The 24,546-nt window shown below is 37.7% G+C and overlaps 1 protein-coding gene across 11 annotated transcripts in view; it reads right to left on the reverse strand.

Moving 5' to 3' along the window:
* Window positions 1-576: 576 nt before the first annotated feature.
* The window catches only part of MARK3 (microtubule affinity regulating kinase 3), a 62,033-nt gene continuing 38,063 nt past the window's right edge, over window positions 577-24,546 (reverse strand). For 3 of the 11 annotated variants that reach the window (XM_068682660.1, XM_068682665.1, XM_068682662.1), the window contains 8 exons: window positions 23,744-23,897; window positions 21,771-21,988; window positions 16,934-17,037; window positions 12,108-12,272; window positions 11,134-11,391; window positions 8,711-8,737; window positions 3,769-3,813; window positions 577-1,534 (listed from right to left, as the gene is read on the reverse strand). In XM_068682660.1, the coding sequence (XP_068538761.1) occupies window positions 1,189-1,534; window positions 3,769-3,813; window positions 8,711-8,737; window positions 11,134-11,391; window positions 12,108-12,272; window positions 16,934-17,037; window positions 21,771-21,988; window positions 23,744-23,897 (1,317 nt within the window). In that variant the 3' untranslated portion in view covers window positions 577-1,188. The remainder of the gene's footprint in view (window positions 1,535-3,768; window positions 3,814-8,710; window positions 8,738-11,133; window positions 11,392-12,107; window positions 12,273-16,933; window positions 17,038-21,770; window positions 21,989-23,743; window positions 23,898-24,546) is intronic. The other 8 variants (XM_068682666.1, XM_068682661.1, XM_068682664.1 and 5 more) reach the window with 8 other exon arrangements.

Consider the following 24,546-nt stretch of genomic DNA (forward strand, 5'->3'; position numbering starts at 1 on the left):
TAAAGCCATCAAAAGCAATACAACCAGAGCCAAGTGGAAGCACGCTGGAAGAGAGCTGCAAGGAAAAGTTTCAACTGCTGCTGCCTATGGCTGTAGTTTAGTACGCTGGATGTTACAATGGAGGAGATCAGTAGCAAAATTAGATTCCCACTTTTGGGTTTCAATACTGCAGACACCCAGAAAGCAACGTACTGCCACACCTGCAGCAATACCTCAGAACGGCACTGACTCGGACGTGGTGACTTGCATCAAAACATGGTTGCTGTTTGAGAGTCCTTTTGTGCTTTGTATCAGCCTGACCTAGTCTAACGTGGAGAACTTGGTCTGAAAGAAAAAGTCACTAGTCAATGTTTAGCGCACTGCATTGTTCTGTAGAGGAACTGTGGAGCAACGGAGAAATGCTCTTAGCTGCAATCAATACTCATAAACCAAAAGGACAAAGATACAATTTTAGTAGTTTAGCAGAAGCAGAAGAATGGAAGCATTTACCCAAATTTTAATGCACAAATCAACTACATTTTAAAATTTTGATTCAGACTTAAATAATAAATAGGTGGGCAAAATATAATGCAAGACTTACTCAGTAAAAGTGAACTTTTAATAATCTCATGAGCTCTACTTAGAAAACAGGACTAATAATGTTCACAACCGTAAATCCAAACCCTTCACACACTTTTTTTTTTTCCTTAACACAGCAGTGAACTGTAAACCTGCGTTTACTGGTTATCTCTTCAGTTATTTTAAATATTAACTCAAGTGTTTCCTCCTTGGCCATTTCAATTTTTAGCACCAAAATTAGCCCAAAAAGAGGTACTGGTACAGCTCGATGTTGTAAATGAATTGTTTACATATAATACTTTATATATTATACACACATACTGTACATTCACACGTCCACACAAACAGGAGGCATATTTAAATGAATATATTCTGTGTTTCAATTTGTTGTCAAAGACTTAGGAGCAATGGAAATAAAGCAGAAGGGGTAATATTTTACATAGTAGGCAACTTTAATGCTGTAGTGCACTTATAAAAAAGTCCAACTCTCCCTCCCAGCTCAGCAGCTTTTTTTTTAATATCACTATTCAGAAGGATGCAGAAGTTATTGCCTAAATGTTATTCTATACATTTCCATTGGAATTCTCAAAAACACTTTCTAACTAATTTACAACTTAACTATTTTTCTTGTTACAGCTTTAACTCATTGGCAATTTTGGAAGCAATGTTTTTAAAAGCTATGGATGTTCCCGATATCCGCTTAAAGCGAACTCCATTCAGGGACAGTCTTGGCAGTTTACACACCTCCATCTCCCACTGTACAAGGTTTTCCGCGTGCCCATCTCCATGGACGCAGAAAAGCAAGAAACGCTCTCTTTGTTCATAGTCACAATTATTGGCATCCAGGACCTTCCGGATTTCCCTCATCATGTCATTGGGATCCATGGAGCTGGTGGTTTTCATGCTCCACGTAAAACGCAGCGAGCGAGGCTTGGCTTCCTTGTTTTCATCCTTCTGATCCACAGCTACATTGCGGCTGAAAGACAGCAAGTTTTTAGTCAGCAGGGCAAGAGACTTCCCCCGAGCTGCGTGTTAGTGAAGCGAACTCACACTCAGCACACACTACTTGTACAAAAGCAGTGTCTAGGGGCTGTGAGCAGCGCCCCGTGTTCCCCACAGCTACACAAACACACAGTGAAGATAAAGCGTTAGCGTTTGGGGCTGAAACAAAGGTAAGGTTCAACTTGTGAAACAACTGGAAGTCACTGGAGTCGGGAGCATGAGGTAAGTTACCTTAGTGTGGTAAAACTACACACACCAGCTATGATTCAGTTTTAAGCTGGGTGCTGCTCAAAGCCCTGTTCTTGGGCCATGTGGCCCGGGGCACCCAGCATCGGCTTGGTGCTAGAAGTTTCTGGAACATCAAACGCTGCTTGGTGATGTGTGACAAAATATTGTGACAAAATGGCGCCCAGCCCGTGTCATGGGAGCGCTGGGCCATGGGAAGCACCCACACAAACACAACGGTGACCAGCTGCTCCTCAGCATCTCCTCCTGGGCAGCAGGGTGGGGACCAAGGGCTGGAAGGGCCATGGTGTGCCTCAGCGGAGGCAACCAGCAGGAAAATGGAGCTCGGGGCCCTGCGCTGGGTCACCCGCCTGCTCACCCAGGCCCAACGCGTGCCGCCCAGCTCTGGGCTAGATGGGTTTTACTCTGAAATCACTACTTTCACAGATTTGAGGGGTTCACTGAAGACCCACCATATTGTAGGATATTGGGGTTACTTTCAACAGGGTGGAAATAGTCTGCCTTTAAGTTGGTCACTCATTTGTTTACCTACAGTTATTGGTATTAAAGTGATGAAGTGTTTCACTGCTAGATCTACGGAACTAAGCACCTTGGAGGCTGAAATGCAGGAGGGAAAGTTGGAAGTCACTATTAAACATCTTCACATTGTTAGCAAAGAACCTAGGTAAAAGGGTTCCTATTTTCCTATTATGGCTGCAGTTTTAAGAAAGTACAAAATATTGAGGCTGCATTTCCCAGGTCTGCCTTTTTTTTTTTAGGCTTTTTAATTTTTTTTATTTTTTTTAAAGCTTTTCCCTTGGTAAGGAGAAATAAGGTTATTCAGGACAATGAAAAAGAAACGTTCCAGAAATTTCTAGTTCATAATGATTCTTCTACTTTCATTAAAATCAGTGGTTGTGCAGCTAAAGAGTAAGGAGCTACATTTGGACCTTTAGGATAAAAAAATGACAGATTTACTTTAGGAATGTCTACATGCTGTCAGTCATCTCTTCAAATTTACTTGTTCCCAGGGCAAGAGATTTTAATATACTGACAATGATGCTTTAATATTTTCTGAAAACACACAACCTAATTGACCCTAAACCATGCAGTTTAGGCCTCATGTTGAACTTCAAAGTTCAGTTTACAATAAGTCAAGCTCTTTCTTAAAATATTTGGCAATGAATTTTTGGTTACATGATCCCTTCCTTCTCCCAGCATTAAGCAGACAACTATGAAAAAGTTACATAAAAAGCAATAGCAAAGTCAAAACAAAATAAATCTATCACAAAGATAACACATTTCATAATTTCACATTCTATTAGAAAGACTTCCAGTAACTATGAGAATCATAGGATTATGCTGTCAAATCCAGCTATGTGGTTTGCCAGATGTTACAAACATCAGCAAGCAAATTAAAGAGTATTCTGTTTTAAGGTTTTAATTTAATAAAGCTGCAAGAACTGTCAAAAGGGGTAGGGGGAGGAACACCAACTTTTATTCAATGCTCATTTTATTTTGGAAAGCCTTTTCTACTTGAAAACAGTTGGTAGAATGAACGCAAATCTGTTGATTTCTAGTATTTTTTGATATGAAGATTTGAGGAAGAGTTTAACATGAAAAATAGCTTAGCCATTTGTGATTTTGGAGATGAAAAATATATTTTAATGTCCTTCAGCGGTTATCCCACACATCTGGAGTCTCACTAGACACCATTTACCTACAGATCTACAAGACAACAGCAAATTATAAATACTAAAATGCAAAAACACACAAGGGAAAAGGCAACATGGAAGATGAAAGTTTAGAAACAAGCCAGTCAATGCTTTAATAGCTGTTCTGCAGACAAAAATGCTTCTTTGTTTAGTTTCAAAGCCTTAAACAAAACGAAAGCTGCTGCCTGAAGCCACTATGCCACATAATCAAGGGGAGAAAGGTTCAAACTCACCTAAGTAACATTTTAAACAAAAATTTTACCCTCACCTTGAGCCCTCAAATCTCCCGTTCCTCTCATATTCAGTCGGGAGCCTCATTGAAAAGAATGCAGAAGCAAAAGGAAGTGGGAAAGAGAAGACAAATCTTACACTACAATATACAATATCTGAATAGTTGCTCAAAGACACCATAATCACACCAAAGTTGTGTTAAAATACAAAGCAACAAAGATGTAATGAACTTACTAGATTAGAACAAATTCAGAACAGAGCATCTTGCCGAAGTGAAACAAAGCCTATTAACTACAGTTTTTAAAAAGACCCCTAGCTACTTTTCACATTGTATGCTTTACGTGGTAGAACTCATCAAATAAAGCTGAATACCTAAAAGTATAAAACATTAAACTAAAATCACAATATATTAAAATTACTTTATCATTTAATAAGTACCTGCTAAACGATAAACATCTCCTAATCATTAAGCTATTTATTAAAAAAAAATTATGGTGCTTGCACACACACCAAATACCAAAACATTAGATGTTCAAACAATACCAAACCATTTAAAAAAGAACATGCATATACATTTTAATAGAAGTTTGGAGGTAAATCTGAGATTTCTTATGCTGTGATAGCTATTAATTCCCATGCTGATGCATCTTCTACATCCAAAAGAAAGCCTAAGCTTTCTTTTTGTACTACTTAAAGCTATGTTGCTGATCACTAACATACCAGTATCAAGGAGAATTACAGGGAAAATCATCATCTTCCTCTACGTTCCTATTATTGCAGTACCATGTCTCTACATCTCAGTGTTAATTCTGTTTGTAGGGAAGCCATCTTTATAAAACTCTTAATCCATGCTACTCCAAGTTAGTACAGGGCTTCACCCAGTAAAGTAAATATATTAAAACACTTTGGCTATCAGGTGTCTAGGGACAAGAATGTAGGACAGCAAGCTTATTTTTTCATGCACATGAGATTTATATTAGGTTGTGTGAGGTGTTACAGTTTCCTCATTTTCTTCCTTTTAAGGGGTTGTGGTGAGGAAACAGGCCTTTAAGATCAGTGGAAAAGAGTGGAAAGAGTACAGTCTTGATGCAATGAAACAGACTGCAGGAGCGCACTGCAGAATGCAGTGACAGCACTTGCTGTGCAGGATATGGAGTTCAAAATCCATACTGCAATATAAATATAGGTTTTAAAAAAATGCTAGGTCACTCATCGTGTTGTTCATCACCAGAACATCCCTATTCTGTGAGGTACTGCACAGCACATGGGAAGATGCTGGTTCCTCTGCTAGGAAACGTTTTCCATTGACTCATAAAAAGCTGTAACAAGCCAAAGGGATACATAAGGAAGACAGTGAGAAGAAAACAGCTGGCAAGTCCTCAAATAAATCTAGCACTTCAAAATGTGATTTATTGGTAGCCATTTCATCATATTTTTATATTCAAACGTTAAAATTCAACCTTCTTAAAGGGGGAAACTTCCAGTTCCCCCCAGTAACACAGCAGGATGACCGACTCAAAGGCTGCAGCCCTCCCAGCGTCCTTATTACTTGATTGCAGCCGATACTTCTATCTGATTTCCGAAACCCATGTTAACAGTTTAAAATATCAATAGCACTGATGATCATTTACATATGGATATTAAGATCATGTGATACTCCGCTATGGTGGATACCAGAGAATGTACAAAAAAGATTGATTAGGTCTGCACACACGATCCATGAACTCATCTTCTACAACAATTTTGTAAGACTGAATTAGGAGAAGGTTGGTGGGGAGAGAACTATTATTTGTACCAACTGAACAAATCCACCACACCTTCCAGATGCTGGAAAGAGAGGCTCTTTTTACTACGGAAAGCTAACAAGTGAGAAGACTGCTCGACAGAGAAATTAAGAGTACTTGGACTTTAAAGTGACATTGTGTTCCTACAAAGTGTAGGCAATATCTTTAAGAGCTGCAAACATTTGCAGCTCATTTTACTTCAATTTATTTTGATTTTAAACTTGCCAAAGGTTGTAGAAAATGGGATGAAAACCAGAATTCCCAACGAGGAATGGCCTTACTGTTACCAGCACCTGTCCAGTAAAGTTTGAGGATGTTCTCGGACCTTTTTAGGTTGAATGGTTCAGGTTCTGAAACACTGTAGTCTGAATTAAAGAAAGATCATTTCCACCTGATCATGCCACCTTTAAATAATAACACTACTTCATGGGAACCTTTTTGAAAAATCTTACTTTATTAAGTTTTTCCGTGCATCAGGGTTCCACTCATTTAGCACCAGGAACTTGTAAGCGGTGACACTCACTGTCAAATACGAAACACCAGCCAGAGAGGGGTGCCCGTCTCTGTAAATGCTTCTTCCTTCACCAAGGAAATGGTTACAGCACAGCACTCATGCCTTGGGAACATTAACTTCCTGTGCTGCCAGCATTGTTTTGGTGGGTCTGCAGCTCAGATGCAGCCCTTAGGGCTCCTCACTGCTACCACAGTTGTCACTTCTGTAGAAACCGCAAGTTGCTGTATTACATTCCAAGTTTTCTGGTTTTGCTTTTATTGTTACATAAATTAATTTTACGGACCAAGATGCTCCTTAGTCTTGAGAATGGAACAAATATATAGAAAAGTTACATCCTTATTTGTCAGGCAATGCCTATAACACTCTTTTATTTTTGCTACAGTTTCTGAAAGGCTTTCAAAAATAAGAATGTTTCTGCATGTCTGTCCTGAGTTTTATTATACTGTGTTTTCTGTTCTTTACATCTTTGTATGCTCTTTGTTAAAAATCCCACTAAACACAAAAGAGAACTGTCTAAAATGATATAGAAAAACAGCAAAGAGGGCAAGACTAAAATAACATTAATTTACGGAAATGGACAAAAGATGCTGCAGTAAAATCTAGAACACAGAAAGTGACTTTTTGCTGTCAGAAAAAAGTTAGCTTTCCACAATATGCGTATTGGCAAGCACAGTGCATAGTACAAGATTTTATATATGTATATATACACACATGTATACAAATCTATATATATATACAAACATGTATGTATATATACAAATGTATATAGTAGCTCTGTGTACCAGTTCTACACTAGTAGAACTACGTTGTTTAAAAAGGAATGACTAGATATCTACTTTTATCCAGCTCCTCAGGAATGATGCTGCAGTACTGTACACGTGGGTTACAGTAGTTCTTGCAGTATTAAAGACAGTGAGTTTAGGTAAGATTCATAGCACATGAAATAGGACAAAACTGCTAACAAATAACATTTTCAATTTATTTTTGTACCTGCATACAGCATCAGGTGCAGAGGGATACAATGCATATGTAAAACAGAATTTAAAAAGCACAGCCTGGTTCTGCGTAGGTGGTGTAAGACTCTGCAAATCTCTCATTCAAAAGACAGCTGCTGCAGCTTCCATTGAATGTATTTCCACTATAGTCTAAAATTCCTGGCCAACTAAAGAGTTTTTAAAAAATAATTAGAGGTTACTGTTATTTTTTAAATCCCAAAGTTGAAGAATAGCATTCTAGTTCAGATCTGAACATTTTTCATTTTAGCATTTTTCATTTTTCTTCAGAGCAGCAGAATAACAAACTTACACGCATCCAGTTGTGGCGGTTACACAGATCACAATACTTTGTTTTAAAATGAATGCAACTACAGAGACAAAAGCTCCCTTTTACCAAGTGGTATGTGCCCTGTAGCTCTTTATGCATGATGGGTTAGAACTATTGCCTCTGCTCAGTTTCATCTCTATACTCTGTTGGATCTTTCCTTCCCTTAGCTGTCAGTTCATGCATGTTCCTTTTCTCGAGCTAGTTGTGACAGTGCAGCCAACCCAACCAACATCAGTTCTAAACATTGGCATGTTTGGGAGTGCCCTGGTAATTATAAAGTGAAATGAAATTTTCTTGTTTAGTCAGGGGGAGTACCTTCAGACTACGAACTGAATAAACCCAAATTTAAGCAGCTATTAACATACCTCAGGTCTCCCTAATACTAAATATTTCCTTGAAATGGTCTGACTAATTTCAAATTAGTAGCACAAAGCCTTACAGTTTGAAAGATAAACAGATTACTTTTTTTTTTTTTGGCACTGATTACCTATTTTTGATCAATATTTGGAAATTGGAAGCATCATCCTTTAAGGAGCTCCAAGGAATGATTCAACATAAATGAATATTGCTGATAAATAATGAAGATTCTGCTGCAAAATCTACACGCAGATCAAAATTGTGCAACCAACTTTAATGCTTCATAATAGATTAAAAAGACATAACATTCCCAAATTGTAAGGCTAAATTCAATCCTTTGGGATTGAAATGTGAATTATACTTCTCAGCTTTTTCCTTTTGTTAATACATTAGTATAGACATTATACTTTGCTTGTAACTGAAGTGCTCTACTTGCACTTCAGCTGCAATTCACTTCAGCAAACGCATCCCATTTTAAAATAGTTATTTGATCTTCAATCTTCCATACAAAACAATTCACAGCCATGCTGTGTTAGATTCACAGCCATGTTCAGTTTGCTTCCTACTATATCAACTACAGACAAAGCTTCACAATGACTTTTTTTAATACCATAAAACAGAGAACATAAGTTTAGCATTACTTACCTTCATTTGCTTGTAACATTATGTTTTGTTTATATTTTCATCATTGTTATCAAACACCTTATTTTTCAAACATAAGCATGCTAAGTGTATTAGTACGAAGAACAGAATTACTTTGGTACTACCAACTCTATCAAAGAAAGAAGAATTCACAAGGCATGCTTAGCATCTTGTTATACAGGTGCCACAGATTCTTAGAAATCATCACAAGTTAATGGATTTATTCTATGCTTTCCTCTCAAGAAAGAAAGTATTTAGTTCTCAGCAGAAAGTTTAGTTTTCAGAAAACCAAGGCTAGAAAGCCAAATCTGTTGTTAATTGCAGGAGCCGCTTTTTTTTTAAATATAAATAAATCCTACCTTTTGATAAACCTGAATGACATGTTTCTAAAAGAAATTAAGCCAAAATAATAATTAACAAAAAGTTTTGTACAAAATAAATTGAAAAATCCATTTAGAGTGAAGCATGCAAAAAGACCTCATTTAAATGCACACTGAAATTACACTTCAATACATTCTAAGATTAGGCACATAATTTAAGGTCTAAAGACTCTGAACTTTTTTTTTTTTAGCATGAATACTTCCAAACTTTTTTTTTTTCTAGGAAATACATCACCAGTAGTTATTATATGTTAACATACGTACTGGTTTCAAAATACCTTAAAACTGAAAATGTGCAAAGTTACAGAAAAACGTGTTTGGATTTTCCTCACATAATTCAAATAGAAAGTAAAATCAATAACTCCAACTATTATTGGGCCTTGAGTACCTTCAAAGTTAGATTTCTTCCTTCCTTCCTAACACTGTCATCCATGTTGTGCTAAAAACTGCCTTAAATATTTAGCTAATTCAGTGAGAGAAGCTGTAACTGTTGCCTACACCAGAACATACGTAGTTAATAAGCAGAATGTTTCTGATCACCCATAGAGGAAACTAGAATCAAATAACATTTTCTTTAATTTAAGATAAGAAATGTAACTGTGTATACTTTGATGGGACTGTCCATTTCCCAAGTACTTTGTACCTACTATAACAGAGCACCAACTGCAAGAGGTCCTCCAAATGCAAACTTAACCATCTGTGGCAGTGCTATTGTGTTATAATTGCATGTTATTTAATCAAGTCCAGATGGAATTTAAACTACTGCTACAGTACTGGGGGAAAAACTTTTTAAAGCAAACCACACTGCACTGCAGAAGTTGAAAATCAGAGGTAATGATAGAAGTTTGACTGCTGTCTAAACGAGTGCGTCACTCTGAATGACAAATACTGTGTTCCAGCAGCACAAGTAAAAAGCTTGCATGTTCACAGTTTGAGTGTCCACATTTGGAATGTCAGATGGAAAATTAAGTAAGGGTATTACAAACAAAAGTATAGAGGGAAAGACGTGCCAAAAGGATGCATTTGATTAAGACTTGACAAAAAGCATAAGGCTTTATGGAAAAAAATGAATTTAATCTTTTATCTCTAAAGAGAAAAAAAAAAAAAAAGCAACTTCCTACAGTGCATTATTTCCCAGAAAAGTGCTTGCTGAGAATGCTGAGTAGCATAAAACATTTACCAAAGGGCTAGGCTGCCCTTTTTCACAGAACTAGAACTTCCCCTTGCCTTTTTTTTTTTTTTTTTTTTTATAAATTAATTCCCTAAATTGAAATCAGCCGGTTGTGAAAAATTGGAAGTTTGGCTTAACATAATTTTGTAGAAATGGGAGACTAGGAAGAGGATGCTGGGGGGAGGTAATGTACAGTCACAGAATGTACAGGAGGGAAATGGCTTGATGCCAATATGATAAGCCTAAAATAAATGCAAGCATACCAGGATCAGAATGATGTATTTCAAAAGTTTCACATGGTGAGGAGGGTATAAAAATATGGAGATTATCTTAAAACAAAAGATAAGAAACTTCTGCAAACACAAATTGTGGATATCTGAGTGGTCTCAAGCATGTGATATATGAATCCCGCAGGTTATAAATATGTAAGGAAAATAGGTGTTTTTTCCCAGCTTGTGGTCTCACCCCGACTATTTTAGTGCTTGTGGGAGCTAATGAAATCATACATATGTGAAACCAAGAATCCAATTAGAATAAAAACTGTCAGGAATAAGCAGCTGCTTAAGCCAAGCCTTGGCTAGCCCAACACATCTTCACACCAAAACCAGAACCTGCACATGAACTAAATGTCAAAATAGGATTAAACCTTTCGAGGCCTGACCAGACTGCTGCCTAGATGGAAACTGTAGTACTGCCATTACTTTATAGTGACCTACGCTAGTACTGCTGCCAAAAGAAGTTGTTATCTCTTGCCCCCATCCTTTCACCTCTGATATTTCTACCTGTGAGGAAACATCAATAACCTTGAGACTGGGAGAAACAGCCAGAGCTTCTAACACATTAATTATCAAGACTGGGATCCTAGTTTATACATTCTGCTGAAAGACTATACAGACAGAGTGAGCAGCTTTTGAACTGAGCTGCAGTATTTCAGCTCTGCAACATTTGTACCCCAGACGTGAGGATTATGAGCCCAGCATAATCAGCACAGACCAAGCCGTCTCAGTTTTTAGCAATTGAATCAAGTGGTATAAAACCAAATGGCTTTCTGTAACTAAAAAGAACTGAAAAAAAAAAACCCACATAGGCAGGTGCATTTTAAGTTGCAGATACATAGCTAGGCTGTTGACCAGGGAACGTGGCCAAAACAACCTAATGAGCTACTTGGTAATTTCTACTATCTGACAAAAAGAGAAGTTTCTGGATAGCATTACTGCTTGAAATCACTTACCTTCTTGTTAGTTTCGAAGTTAGTTTGCTAAAGAGATTAGTGGAACCCCTGGTTCGAGTCTGAGAGAGCGGCGTCGCCTCGTGGGACAGACTGGGGGAGGCCGGGGGTCCGTTGTAGGTAGCAGTGCGACGCTCCCTGAGCTGGCCGTGGAAAGTGCTCCGACTAGCCGTTCCTCTGGGGAAACGAATACGATCAGGTGTGGTTGCACTGCTTATGCTGTGAGTTGAAGCAACAGGAGTTCTTTGATCGGGAATAGTGCTAGAGCAGAAAACAAAAAGACAACGCTAGAACTTCTTTACGGAAGCACGGCCGTTTTGCAGGAAACACAAAACACTAAGTTCTACAGTAAAGCATAAGCAGACACTTTTTTATAGGCCAGGGTTGGAAATATCAACACTATTACAGCACTGTATGGAATCAAAATTCGTAAGTTAGGATTAAAAGGCTGTCGAAACAGAAACCTACATAGGCAGAAAAATGCAACACAAGTATCCTGGAAAAGACCAGATAAACTAGGCATACAGTGTTTCACTGAGAAGACTGATAAAAGAATAGATGAGCCAAGTTTCCTTCCAGGAAAGAGAAGCAATGGATAACTTTAGTACCTCTCCCTCCACAATCTATCCATCTTTGAAAAACTTGCTAATTTGAAAATATCCTACAGAAAATTGTCTACATGCGAACGGTTCCAAGTAGTGAAGTCCTTCAGAATACACAGATTACAGTCTCCCAACAAACTTTGTCAATAGGGCATGTCCAATACTCCTAACGCTAAAAAAAATAACGTTCATTATTGCAGGATTATGTCACAGACAGCCTGACACACCACAAGACAAATGTAAACGAGACTAGAAATGAGGAAACACACATCTTGTGGGCAATATATACTAGAACACTCTAGGACTAAAATTCCACAGCACAAAGTTAAGAAGCAGTGGGTATAAGTTAGTTTCACAACGATTTCAGGTTCTTACATAGGCCTGAAGTTATCTGCGCCATTGTCTATTGGAGGCAACATCATCTTCGTGTGCACAGAGGCTGACATGGACATCGACTTCTGATGTCGCAGCCGAACACTGGAGAAGGATGTAGTACAAACTGAAGCAGGGCTAGCTGCGTAAGCGAACATTTCTGTCAGGCTGTGAGGGGGTTTGGGTTCAGGCAGAGGCAGAAAGAAGAGCGTGATGGACCAACAACAAACTACTGCATAGAAAAAAAAGCAAACTTTTCCTTCTATTAACCAGTTTGTGAAAGAACATGAACTCTACTGGCCATCTTACATGTACACAGCAGTAACTACCCTAAGCTCCTCTCAGAAAGCATCCTTACTATACATAGCACTTGACATCTGTGAAGTGATAATTCTCGTATCAATTGCATTAGTTAGCAGTGCCACCCTCCTTAGCTGGGCAAGTGTACAGAACCTGAACAACCCACTGCTCTGAGCTCATGCACAAGTATATTTTATTACTAATGTAATTTGTATTGGTCTCAACATTAAAGAAATGCATTAAAAAAAACCACCGAGTGCATTTTCCAAAATTGACCAAAGATAGCTCTATTACTGCAGTGAAATAATCTGTTTCCAGAAAGTATCCATGTTTAGAGAAATCAATGCAAGTCGGACAAGTATTCACATCTTGATCTACAACTAACAGCTCAGACACTTCATGGGCACAATCAAGAACAGTATCATGACATTTAACAAATCCAGAGATGTCCAAACAAAAAAGCTACTATTAATCAACCTGCACGTATAAAGAAATGAGTAGCTCTTGTTCTCTGAAGGAGAAGGTATGACTGTTGAAGAGCATCTCATTGGTTGGCTATGAACCCTGAATTCCTCAAGTTAACATTCAGGATTTGAAGGAAGGTCTACAGTGCTGGCCAGTGATCTGTCAGCCTTATAACATGCTAAAATAGAAACATTCAATGTTTTTCTTACTTTGCGCCAAAGCACTCTTTGCAGCCTTCACATTATCTAGTAATAAAGGGGATGAGAGAAACCTGAGAGGCCACATGAGGTATCACACAAAGGGCTACATCATATCATACGTCTTAAGTTTGCTGTAAGAGTAAGTCAGTTATAACTTCAAAATGTTGTTTGAGGTTAAGAAATCAGTAATTGTCAGCGCATTTCATGACACTGCACGTTCACTTACAAGTTACTTCACAGCTACACACTCTGAAATTCAAGTCCTGTTGTTGCATTCTGGTAATTTGGAGAGGAGAATGCTAGTCCAGCTGTATCAGCTGACCCATTTCTTGGACCTAGTTCTCAAATTGCTAAGTAGAAAATACCTCAGAATCCAGACATCAGAACTCCTTGCTAAAACAGTTAACAAAATGTGCTCCTTCTTGCAGATCCTGAAGAAGTTAGAACACAAGAACTTCATCTGAGTCATGCCTGCATCTCTTTGCACTGCTGAATCCAGCAAGATGCCAGCTACAATCACTGCTAAAACCAGGTTTGCAAAACAGTCCAGCTTTTACATTGTACCAAGGTATTACAAAATTCCAAGGAAATGGACATTCATCCCAAAAGCAATACCCCAAAGTAATCCTCAAATATCTGGTCACTAGCCACTCAAGCATTTCACAATTATAGTTCCTTTCCTACCAGTCTGTTGCAAAGGACAAAGGAGAAAGAATCTAGTTTTACAACACATTAAACCCAAGTTTTACCTCGCCTTAGATACCTTTAGTCATCTACCTCCAAAGATGTGGTAACTCAAGGTATCAATAACGTACCAGAGCACATACTAAATCATGAAAGTTCCTTCTCTGAAGCTTTGCTGGAGATCAACTTCCTTGGATTACCAGCCTGGGATCGTAGAAACAGGAAGCTAAATTCATCAATTAACACTAAGGCTTATTAAAATTTGAGGCTGTTGTAAATCATTTGTGTTACAAATGATTTAAAGCAATTGCCTATCATTATGAAGAGCATTTAATGAGTCCCCAAGTGCATTAATTAATGCTTAGGCTTTGGAGGAGAGCCAAGAGTCATCTCCAGCAGAATACCTGTGTCGGCCACACAATGTGTTGAAGATGGGATGTGAAATTAAAAACCCTTTTCTATTAGTCTGGCATGGGGTCTTCAAGATTGCTTTCTTGATCATCAGCTCCACTAACTGACTACCAATTCTTGAAAGTTTCCATACCTCCAAAACCAGCACCTTCTCTGAATTCAGTGTCTAAACTAAAAACAGAACATTTTATTACTTTTTCTACAGAAAGACTGGAGACTAAATCTGTGCATCTTGCCTTTTTAAAGCAGGTCTCCCAAGTTTTAATTGGGTCACTGTCAGCATCTAGCTACAGAAAATCAAAAATCCAATCTGCAACAAACGATTTAAAGTAATTACTCTTGCCTTTAACATTTGCTACCAACAGACATTTCAAAAGCACAGAAAGTAATTTTAACAAGACCTTTTAACAAGCCTAGAATCTACTTCAGATCTTGCTTCACAGAGAAAAAAACATTACAAGTTTCTAAAGTTACTTTTTACCAAGTTGAGAGAAAAATATTGATATTACAAAAACACACCTGAAGAAAGGCAGAATTCATTCTGAAGAGCCAGTCCCATCAATAGCCATGTTTGCTTAACCTGCATTAAAGGTCTGCATTTCATGTGATCAGTCAAGCCTTCGCCCAGTTACAGCAACAAAATACATTTAGCTTTAATTCTGCAAACCTCTACAAGAACTCTGAAACTGTGCCGAAATGAACATGCAGTTTAACATTGAAGCATTTCAGACAATGAGAAGTCTCCAACTCTAAAGCAATTAGCAATACAGTCTCCACTTATCTTCTTTAACACACTATAAAGAGTCAAGAAAGTAGTAAGCAATAACATGGGATAAAAGTTGTATTTTCTTTTTTTTCCTGATAGCCAAAATGTAAATGCTCAGACATTTTAAGTGATCCAAACAGAGGTAGAGTTTGCAAGATGAGCAAATGATGTTTTGATACCATTTATCGTATTGACAATAAAAGGTAAGTTACATAAGGATAACCAATTATAGAACTAAAATAGAACACATTTGCCAAGTACACAATGTAAACTCTGAACTTCAAACCATTATATGACAAACTAGAGAGGCAGAAGTTTGCTGAGAAAGTCAAGGCTGGGGAAAAAAAACAACTCCACAAGACAACTCCTTAGCAGTATGACATTATTCCTAAATTAAGACCATACCTGATTCTCAACCATTCCTAGTAAATAATAACTTAGAAGAAATATAATAAAAATGGTCAAGATATTGCAAAGATATTAGTTGGTGAACAAAAATGTTGTTAACAAACCAAGAAATCAAGTAATCAAATCTGATCAAAACTATACTGGACAAAAAGATTAATTTTCAAAATGCGTTGGGAAAGAAAAAAAGCTATTAACATTTCAAATGAAATAAAGGATGGTGAACTTCAATCTAAACAAACTTGGTAACATTAACAAGGACTAACCAATGAAGTCTGAGACAGACACACTAAGAGACAGTACCAAATAGCTGTGCTGTACTTCACAAGACAGTTGACTGTGGGCCCAGCTGGCCAGCTAAGACTTTTGGCACTCTTCAAAACTAGGAGGAAGAGAGAGGGTCAAAATCATGTTCTTTACCCTAGGCTCCAGAGGTCAAACAAGGGACAAACTTTCCATTCAACATCACAACTTCATCACTCTTCCTAATATGCTTTTGGAAAAAAAGGGAAAAAATATGTGCAAAAAATTGCAAATCTTTCACCAAATTCAAAAGAAGCTAGAAGAAAAAAAGTATTTTCTTCCCATGCTTTATTATATAACATAATATTATGAAGGGGCAGGGAAAACTCTGGGGAGTAGTGGAGAAGGCGTACATTCCTCCAAGCTTAAGCATTTTTGTTAAGTACTAGCTATCTTAGTGCTCTCCTGGCAACAGTCAACTACTCAATTGTAACCAGCTTTTGACACCAGCAAAAATTCTGTGAAGAACAGTTGGCTGTAACTTAAAGCAGTTCTGCCACCCAGCAAATTCAGTGGTATTCTCCACAAGCGTTACTCTACAGCTAATTTCTATGAGCTGCAATATCTACTTTTTGCAGCTCCCCTCAGTCCTTGGTACACAGGAAAGGATGGCACCAGTGGTGGCTGTGGTGCTAACACTGGAGTTAGATGACTCCAATTTCACTACATGCTCTAGTCAGGTTTTCAATGAAGTAACAGTAAACACATTGTTCCTCTCCGTTTCCACTCAGAACATGGAGACATCAATGTTTTCCTTCTCAATATGAGTTCTGTAAATACTAGGAAGCACTTAGACTTCAAGAATATCACTACTGAACATTATCAGTTCAAGATAATGGCCTATCACCGTTTCATCTTTGCTTAAGAAAATTGACTTTTTCCTTGCGACTTTACAGGGGGAAAAAATAAATTCCAAATAATCACAACTGCAAGCAAAGTTTGGAGTGAAATGTAAAAACAGAATGGCCCAGCAGAGATACACTTTGTAGCTTGACACTAAATAAACCTCTTCTGCAAGCTTATGTTGTTTGACCACAGGAGTTAACCACTCACTTCAGATGATGGCTGTACAAATACAAAATGTATTTAACCAAGCATTAGGATCTTCATTCTGTGTATAAAGACTGCATGAGTTAAGCATAGGAAAAAACATACTCACAGGTGATCCATAACCAAAGATCTGTACTCACCTTTAGGAATTACTCTAGAATATTATTGATTTTTAAATTAGGCATTACAATATTTTGGAAATGTGAAGACAAGGGACGTACACCATAGGAAGACATTTCATATACCTGTTCTCCTTGCCATTTTGTATCACTGAATGCCTATCAGCAGTGGTTCTTTCACTACAAACATATGTGTTGCGCCGTGTCATTGCTCCAGGGGCAGTATTATTCTACAATTAAAAAACATAGGCTTGTTACTCCCTGCAAAAAGGCTTTTCTAGTGTTAATACTACATATAATTTAAGGCTGTTTTACTTCATGCTACTTCTACAGAGTTATACAACTTGCAATCACTCAGTAACTAGTTAATATACGAACACCTTCCAGTATTTTTAAAGAATAATGCAATAAAAAAAAAAATCAAGTTGCTCTTGTATTTCATGTTGATGGCTCAAAATCAGTATAGCTTAAAGTTTTTAATTACCAATGTTCTGAATTACAAATTCTCAGCATGTATATCATTCATCCACATCTGGAGAGTCTATTTCTTTATAGCCTATTTTTGAAATACGTTACCACTTGTAGATTGTGGAATTTCCCTTTAAGTTATGATCATACCCTTAAACAAGATAGCAAAAGTGAAGGCTTAAGAAACAGATATGGTAAAATTCAGTGGGAAAGCAAACACAGACTTTTAAATATTAAAATACTATAGAACACTTGACAAGTTTTGAAAAACAGGGAAGAGTAAGTCAAATTAAAAGAGACAAATTGCAGAGAATTTTAATAAGACATTGTAAAAATATACATGTAAATACGAGCATAAGACATTGAGGACAAGAGAACCAGGGGAATTTAAGCTACAGACCTTATTTTATAGGGGAGAAAAGAAATAGAATTACTTTGCCTCTGTCTTTACAGAGAAAGAGGGTGGAGATATGCCCAAGTTGGCGGTCAATTTTCCAGGAACGACTGAGAAGCTAGGTAATTCACAGATAACAGAATTATAAAATGTTAGATGCAATTATTGTAGGAAAAGTATGGTGGTCCAGATAAACATGCACCCCCAGGTTGTAGAGGAAGTAAAAGCTGGCAAGCCGTCTATTTTTTCCCCACCCCAAGAACAAAACACAATAAACTGCATATGGTTGGAAAGTAGAAAAAACCTTTAGAAATTTTCTTTAAAGAAAAGGATCACGGGGCAAAGCAGGAAGCAAAATAGGATATTAACTTTAAACATCACTGCTGGGGAACATCTTGGAGGCTAGCTTAAGGGAACGACTGGTCAGCACCTGGATAAGCACATATTGAGTAAGGATGGCCACTAAGAGTCAGGCAGGGGACTTCATGCTCAACTAACCTTTTGGAGTTCTTTGAAGAATTACTGCTATGATAGGCAAGGAAAATTCAATGGACTTTTAAAATAGCATTAAGAAAACATGTCACAAACTGGTTACATTACAGCATTGTGGAAGGAAGGATAAAAAAAAGGGAAAAGGTAGTTCAAGCACAGGAGAGTAGCCAAACCTTTTTTTGTTTCCAAACCTGAAATAAAACTGTTAACTGGAATATTCTTAACAACAAGCAAAAGCTCCTCCTGTGCCTTCAATACACACAGCTTTTGCTGCCTTAAGGCAAAATATTGGCTATACAGTCAGTGAGTCTCAAGTAGCACAATTCCTGAGTTGCGGATTTAGGAATGAAGTCATCTTGTCTATTTAAAAGACAGACAACTTCTTAAATGTCTTTGCACGAATGTACAAACAGAAATGAAAAAGTGAACTGCGCAGTCTCCTGGCATTAAAAAGTACTAAGAGCATGAAGAATATTTTAGATTAGCAGAACTGAGCACTTACCCAGCTCTTTTTCTAGTCTTTGCCTGTGTTCTAAGACAGAAGTATCAGGATAATTTTTGTTGTCTGGCTCAGATTTCAGAGGTTGTGATAGGAGATCTAAGCATTTCGAGCTTTCAAATTTCAGTTTTAGCAACAATACAGTCTTGGTATAGGAGCCTTTACACTTTTTAGTGTACGACCTTTTATGATTTGATTTAGGCAGCTCTTCAGCTGTGACATTTTTTTTTTATTTTTTTTTTAATTTTTTTTTTTATGTTCAGCCAGTCTGTAGATTACTGATCTCTGGACATGACTAACTCGCACAGGTGCACAGAACAGGACGCCTGAAACTGGTGTCAACAGCATCACACACACTGATGGAATGACAAGACAGAATTGAGCTAAGTTCATCCTCGTGGCATTGGGTGCCTTCTTTTCAGGAGGTGATGACAGTGCAAAGGTGCATTTTAAGGCTTCTGCGCACATACACAAAGTCCCATCACAGCATAAAGGATGAATTTGTGGTACAAAGTCCTCCTCTCTTCCTAGAGTAAGTTTTATGCTTACTGTTTAGACGGGCGATTTTCACATTAGGAGACAGCAAGATGAGGACTGATGAAAAATTTTCAGAGTCAGCTTCTGACTTAAAACAAGGAATCAATCTACTTACTTAAGAGCACTACTATGGCTTTTGGCCTAAATCATTTTCCAAACATGCCATCCATTCTTTCTCTCTAGTTTTCTACGCTAAGGGTTCTGGGACAAACTTATTACAAGCACTGATGAAAAACCTGAAGCTGAGAGTGATAAACAAGCAATTATTAGTTGCTGCTAACTATGCCTCTTCTGTAGCAGGACTTCATTACTAACTTGTTATTTGCCAAGTAAACCTGAAGCTGTCTCACACACATTTGTTCAGCTTGCAGAACTATTTAGTTTGCAAGAGTTCACATGCTCTTTCAACTTCCAAAGTACATCTTGGAGTCTCAAACTCCAATACCAGACTTAGTTATCAGCTCTACAAGCATAATTCTTATCCTTAAGTGCATGCCTGTAAGCTTTGTTGTTAAATGAGTAGCACGCAGCTGGCTGAAGGTCCTAACAACTCAAAAGAGAACATGAGTCTCTAGTGCAGACCAGTTCCACTACTTTTGCAGTATCTGTCAAAGTAATAATTACTTTTAAACATGGTATTTTGCTGTCTCTTCAGTGATTTTCTGATCATATTACTGATTTTTGGACATAAACGCCTGGTAAGAACACCTGTTCTCTCCACCTTGGAATACTTTTGTTTCCTACATCAGGACAATGTGGTACCTCTAACATCCTTCTTCCTTCTAGATTCATACTAATATTATTACAAACAGAGCTCTCTAATCAGTTTTAGAAATTGTGTAAAAAAATCAGTGCTCCCCTCCATCCCCAACAGCCAAAAAGGAAAAGACTAATCCCTAACAGAGGAGGGGGAAAGAAAAAAAAAGTAAAAAGGTGTTTGCATAGTGACATGAAGAGCTGAAAATAGGGACAATTTTAACCACCAAGTGACATCAATAGTCTGGTTACATGTTCAGTTTTGTTCAGTTTGTAGTACTGCTTGTACAAGATCAGAGTTGCAAAAAGAAGACCTAAGTATCCTATTACTGTGAGCTCAAATTTTGCTTCCATTACAGTAGTATTAAGTTGGAAATAAAACAACTGGAATAAATTCCCAGGATTTGGGAGTGCTGTAACAGAGCAGATCAAAATATTTAAGATGCTAAATGTAAAACATATCACAACTGTGAGGCAAAGCTCTTGACTAAGACATCAGATAATACTGAGTGAGGTCCAGTTTGACAGTCCTACAATTTTGGGACTTGATAGCCAAGAACTGCCATGGAAGAAGAAACAATCTGAACGGTTTCTAGACTGATCAAAAACCAGGAAGGGCAGGGGACCAGAAAAATCAGAAGAGGATCCACCCAAATCATGAGCTCTGGTTCACATTTATAAAGAGCTGATGCAGTAGAAGGCACATCTTCCTAAGGAATCTCTGACTGAGATCCTCCAGCCAAGTCACTTTCAGCCACTGATCCAATTGACAATATGTAGCCAAAACGAAGGAAAACAAGAAAATCTTATTTCATTTCTATCACTTCATACTGTCAAAAAATCTCCGAGCTCACAAAGTTCTGTTTTCCTTTGTTGTAACTAATGATTGATGCTGAGTATATGACCAAATAAAACAGCTTTGTGGGATAGCAGCTTAAAAAATCACTCCTTAGTGAATTGAATAAAGGACTGGGAAGTTACTTCTGAAAAGAAGGAAAACTTCCAATACAAAATCTCAAAGTTTTAGAAACTAAATGTTACAGAACTCAAGCCATTATTATATGAAAACACGTTTCCAATTTTGCTGTGTGGAGAGGCACCACAAAGTACACAAGTTAAAGCCAAACAAGGATTTTCCAGATTTTTCCCTTCCACCTACTATCTGACCCTGTAAATTCATTAGTTATGCATCTTAGGGTGGTTTTTATTGTTGTTTGGTGATGGAGGAAAGCCCATAAGGACGAAGTCAGACACTGTGCTTTTAAGCAAAGGTTGAAAGACACCCTTTGAAGTTTTTAGAGAGACATCTATTTGAAAATCTCAGTATACGTAACTTTGACTCGGAACAGCCTGTTTGAGAATAAAGATGAACTGGCTCCTTAAACATATGAAACAAGATAATACAAACAGGGACTTCATTCTTCTGTACAAAAGGCCACAAAAGAGTAATTGGGGATATCAAAAATACTGCAATACATACTAAGTTTCAGGAGACAGCCTGCTTAAATTTCTTTTTTTTTTTGTATGCTTTTGTTTTTATTTTAATAAGTAAACTATTACTGCTCACTAACAGCTGCTAGCGCTAATTACTAATACTTACTAATTACTTCAGGAATATTAACAGATAACTTTTAACAGATAACTTGTGTAGCTGACTGATGAGGGAAGAAAAAGGCAAGACTATGAAGAGTATGAGACACCTACGTTTACATTAGATGAAGAGTAAAGCCAACACCACTGATAAATTGCAGGTTTAGCACTTCCCCCCCTTCAAAATAAGTGTTTAATGGTTTTGATAAGTAAGTGCTTCTACTTACACTAGGAACAGCCGAACTTTTCTTACGTTCAGGAATATCAGCCTTATTTGGATTGCTGGCATTTCCAAGCATTGGGCTAGCTGGTGCAATTCCTCTTCCAGCAACAGCACTACTGCTAGATTTTCTTGACTGAATTCCTTCCTCTTTGAGGTCACTGTCTGTAGTGCTAGTCTGGCTTCTTTTGGGATATGCCACTACTGGGGGGATGGATGGTCCAGCTTAAAATGCAAACAAAAGAAACAGAAAACGGATTTTTCTTCTCAAGTCTAGTTGATATTTTTCCCTATTAGGGAAATTTATTCACACACGTAAGGATCAAAATAATGAACACTGGAAATCAAAGTTGAAAAAAGGTCATTGTTCTTGAAATTATTAAAATATGCACATTTTAGAAGACAGTAAAATATTGCGAAAAAAAAAATCAAACATTCGTGTCTTCATGTTTGCCTTTGCTCTTTGAAAGGGAACCTGAAACAAGCTTTTCCCCCCTCCCCCCACACTTTTTTTTTTTTTTTTTTTAAATTCAGATCTGACATATTTGAAATTCTAGTTACCTCTGCTAGGGCCTTCCCTTGTATTATAGTTCAAAGATATGCAACACTTCAGTTTGCTAAAGGCAGTTTTCATAACAGAAAACTCTTTAAATTTATTAGGTGAAGATATTATTTGATTTCGATGGAAGAATTAAGAATTTCATGGAGTCTTTTGGTGTTTGAATATTGATACTGTTTTAGCTTGGTAGAAAAAAAAAAAAACAAAACACTGAATAATCATCTTAAAGACACTTAACAAGTAATTGACTCATTCAAATCTGATGACCCTTCGCTAGCACAAACCTGGCACACACAAGATAGTATCTGATAAAAATGGATTTTTGAGACATGTACCTGGAGATGCAACCCCGTACTACCAGCAGTACAAACAGCCTGCATGCTGTGTTCTTAGAACAGCCCAGAAATGGCTTCAGTTTGCCACAAACCTCCCCAGGCATGCCAGGAGCAACTGGGAGGCGCAGAAAACTGTTCTGGTACACTCAACATCCCCAAACTCCCATTTGCATAAATAGGTTCCTAGACACTAGGAAAAAAAGCCTGTGTGGATGTCAGGATTTTGTTTTCTTCTGTTTTCCCAATTGCATTTCCTCAGAGGAGGATACATCAAGATGCATTAACTCTCTAGTTAGTATTTTCTATAACAGCTAATCAAGAACATGCACGTGTGTGTACACACACATACATTACATGTATGTAAAAATGAAAGACAGGATCACAAAACACAGTAACTGTCATCCTAAGGGACTCCCCAGGAAAAGCAACCTCTGAATGCCCTATGGCTATTTACGAGTAGACCAAATGGAGACTCTTTCTATGAGGTAGTGTCTAGGCAGGAAGATGTTTAAGATATTTAGAAAACCCTAAGCACAGTCTTGCACACTCACAAAGCAGAAGGGTTCTAAGTTTGTCTGAGTCACAGATCTTTAGAAATTTATTTTTTGCAGGACAATCAAATGATGCTATCCTCAGGAAACAGGAAACAAGAAATATTGGCAAACTGGCATTTCTACAAGTTTTAGATGCAAGCTGACCTACTAGCGTCAACAGAAAACAAAAGCTGACCAGGCATACAAGCCTATGGGGGAGGAGTGCTGTGCTTTTCATTAAAAAGGCTGTTGCAAGATTCTCTTCAATTTGTGTAACAAGATGCCCAGGATGGTCAGGAATGCAAGGGAAGACACAAGGCAAAACAAGAAAATTAAGTTGACGTACTCAGCATTCCTCTAGAAGCTATTTTGGAAGGCTTTCTAACAAAACTGATTTTAAAAAATATTACTTACTCAATAAATTATTTAATCACCGTGCTGTAAACTACACTGTCATCCTTCTCCTTACCTTTGGGGGATGGAGACAATTTCAGAAACCAAACATGACCAGCAGTCACCATATGCCACAACACCATAAATGAGAATTGCTCACCGTGATCGCTGTACCGCCGCTGCTTCTGGCTAGAAGATATGCTTCTCTGAACTTTGTGATGAGGAGATTGTCCAGTGCTATTATTTAGATCACTACTTGGCCTAACTTTGGCAAGTGAAAGATTGCTGCTGGAGCTTGAATCACTTGCATCCAACTACAATACAAATATTAAAACGAGGAGTTCAGACAAAACAGATTAAACATCCACCAACATGCCTCTACTATGTAAGAAATTTTGTGATTGAGAGACGTTGCATAGGAGCCCAGGCATCAGTGCCTCACTATGCTAACTCCAACTTCTCTTAAATTATTTGTAACAGTCTTATGTGAAGCTTTATGTGAAGCTCAGCAGAATTTGAAGTTACTGAAAGGACAGTCAGATACAGAAAATCTATCTTTATACTTCCCATCCTCTCTCCTCAGTTCTGTAAGATTTTAACATGAAGAGAGAATACACTCAGTATCAAGATACCACACCACCTCCTCCAGCAGAGGAACCAAGAACAATTTACTGATGCCTAGTCCTCTCAGCATCAAGTGGAAAAGTAGTCTACAATGCAAGAATGTTTTTAGGGTGATCAGTCCTATTCTTCAGTTCTCTTAAAATATTTGTAACTGGCACATTCACACTTGAGCTCCTAGAGAATATAGTAACTGTCATACAATCCTTAAGAGGAATACCTGCTGCCCAAGCAGAACAGTTCTTGGGAGCCTAAAGACAAGTGTTTACTGAATAGGATCATGCTGAGAACACACACAACATGATTTGGACAGTTCAGTTGACACTGATGATGAGAATAATG

This window comes from Anas acuta, chromosome 5, assembly GCF_963932015.1.
Source record: "Anas acuta chromosome 5, bAnaAcu1.1, whole genome shotgun sequence".
Lineage (NCBI taxonomy): Eukaryota > Metazoa > Chordata > Aves > Anseriformes > Anatidae > Anas > Anas acuta.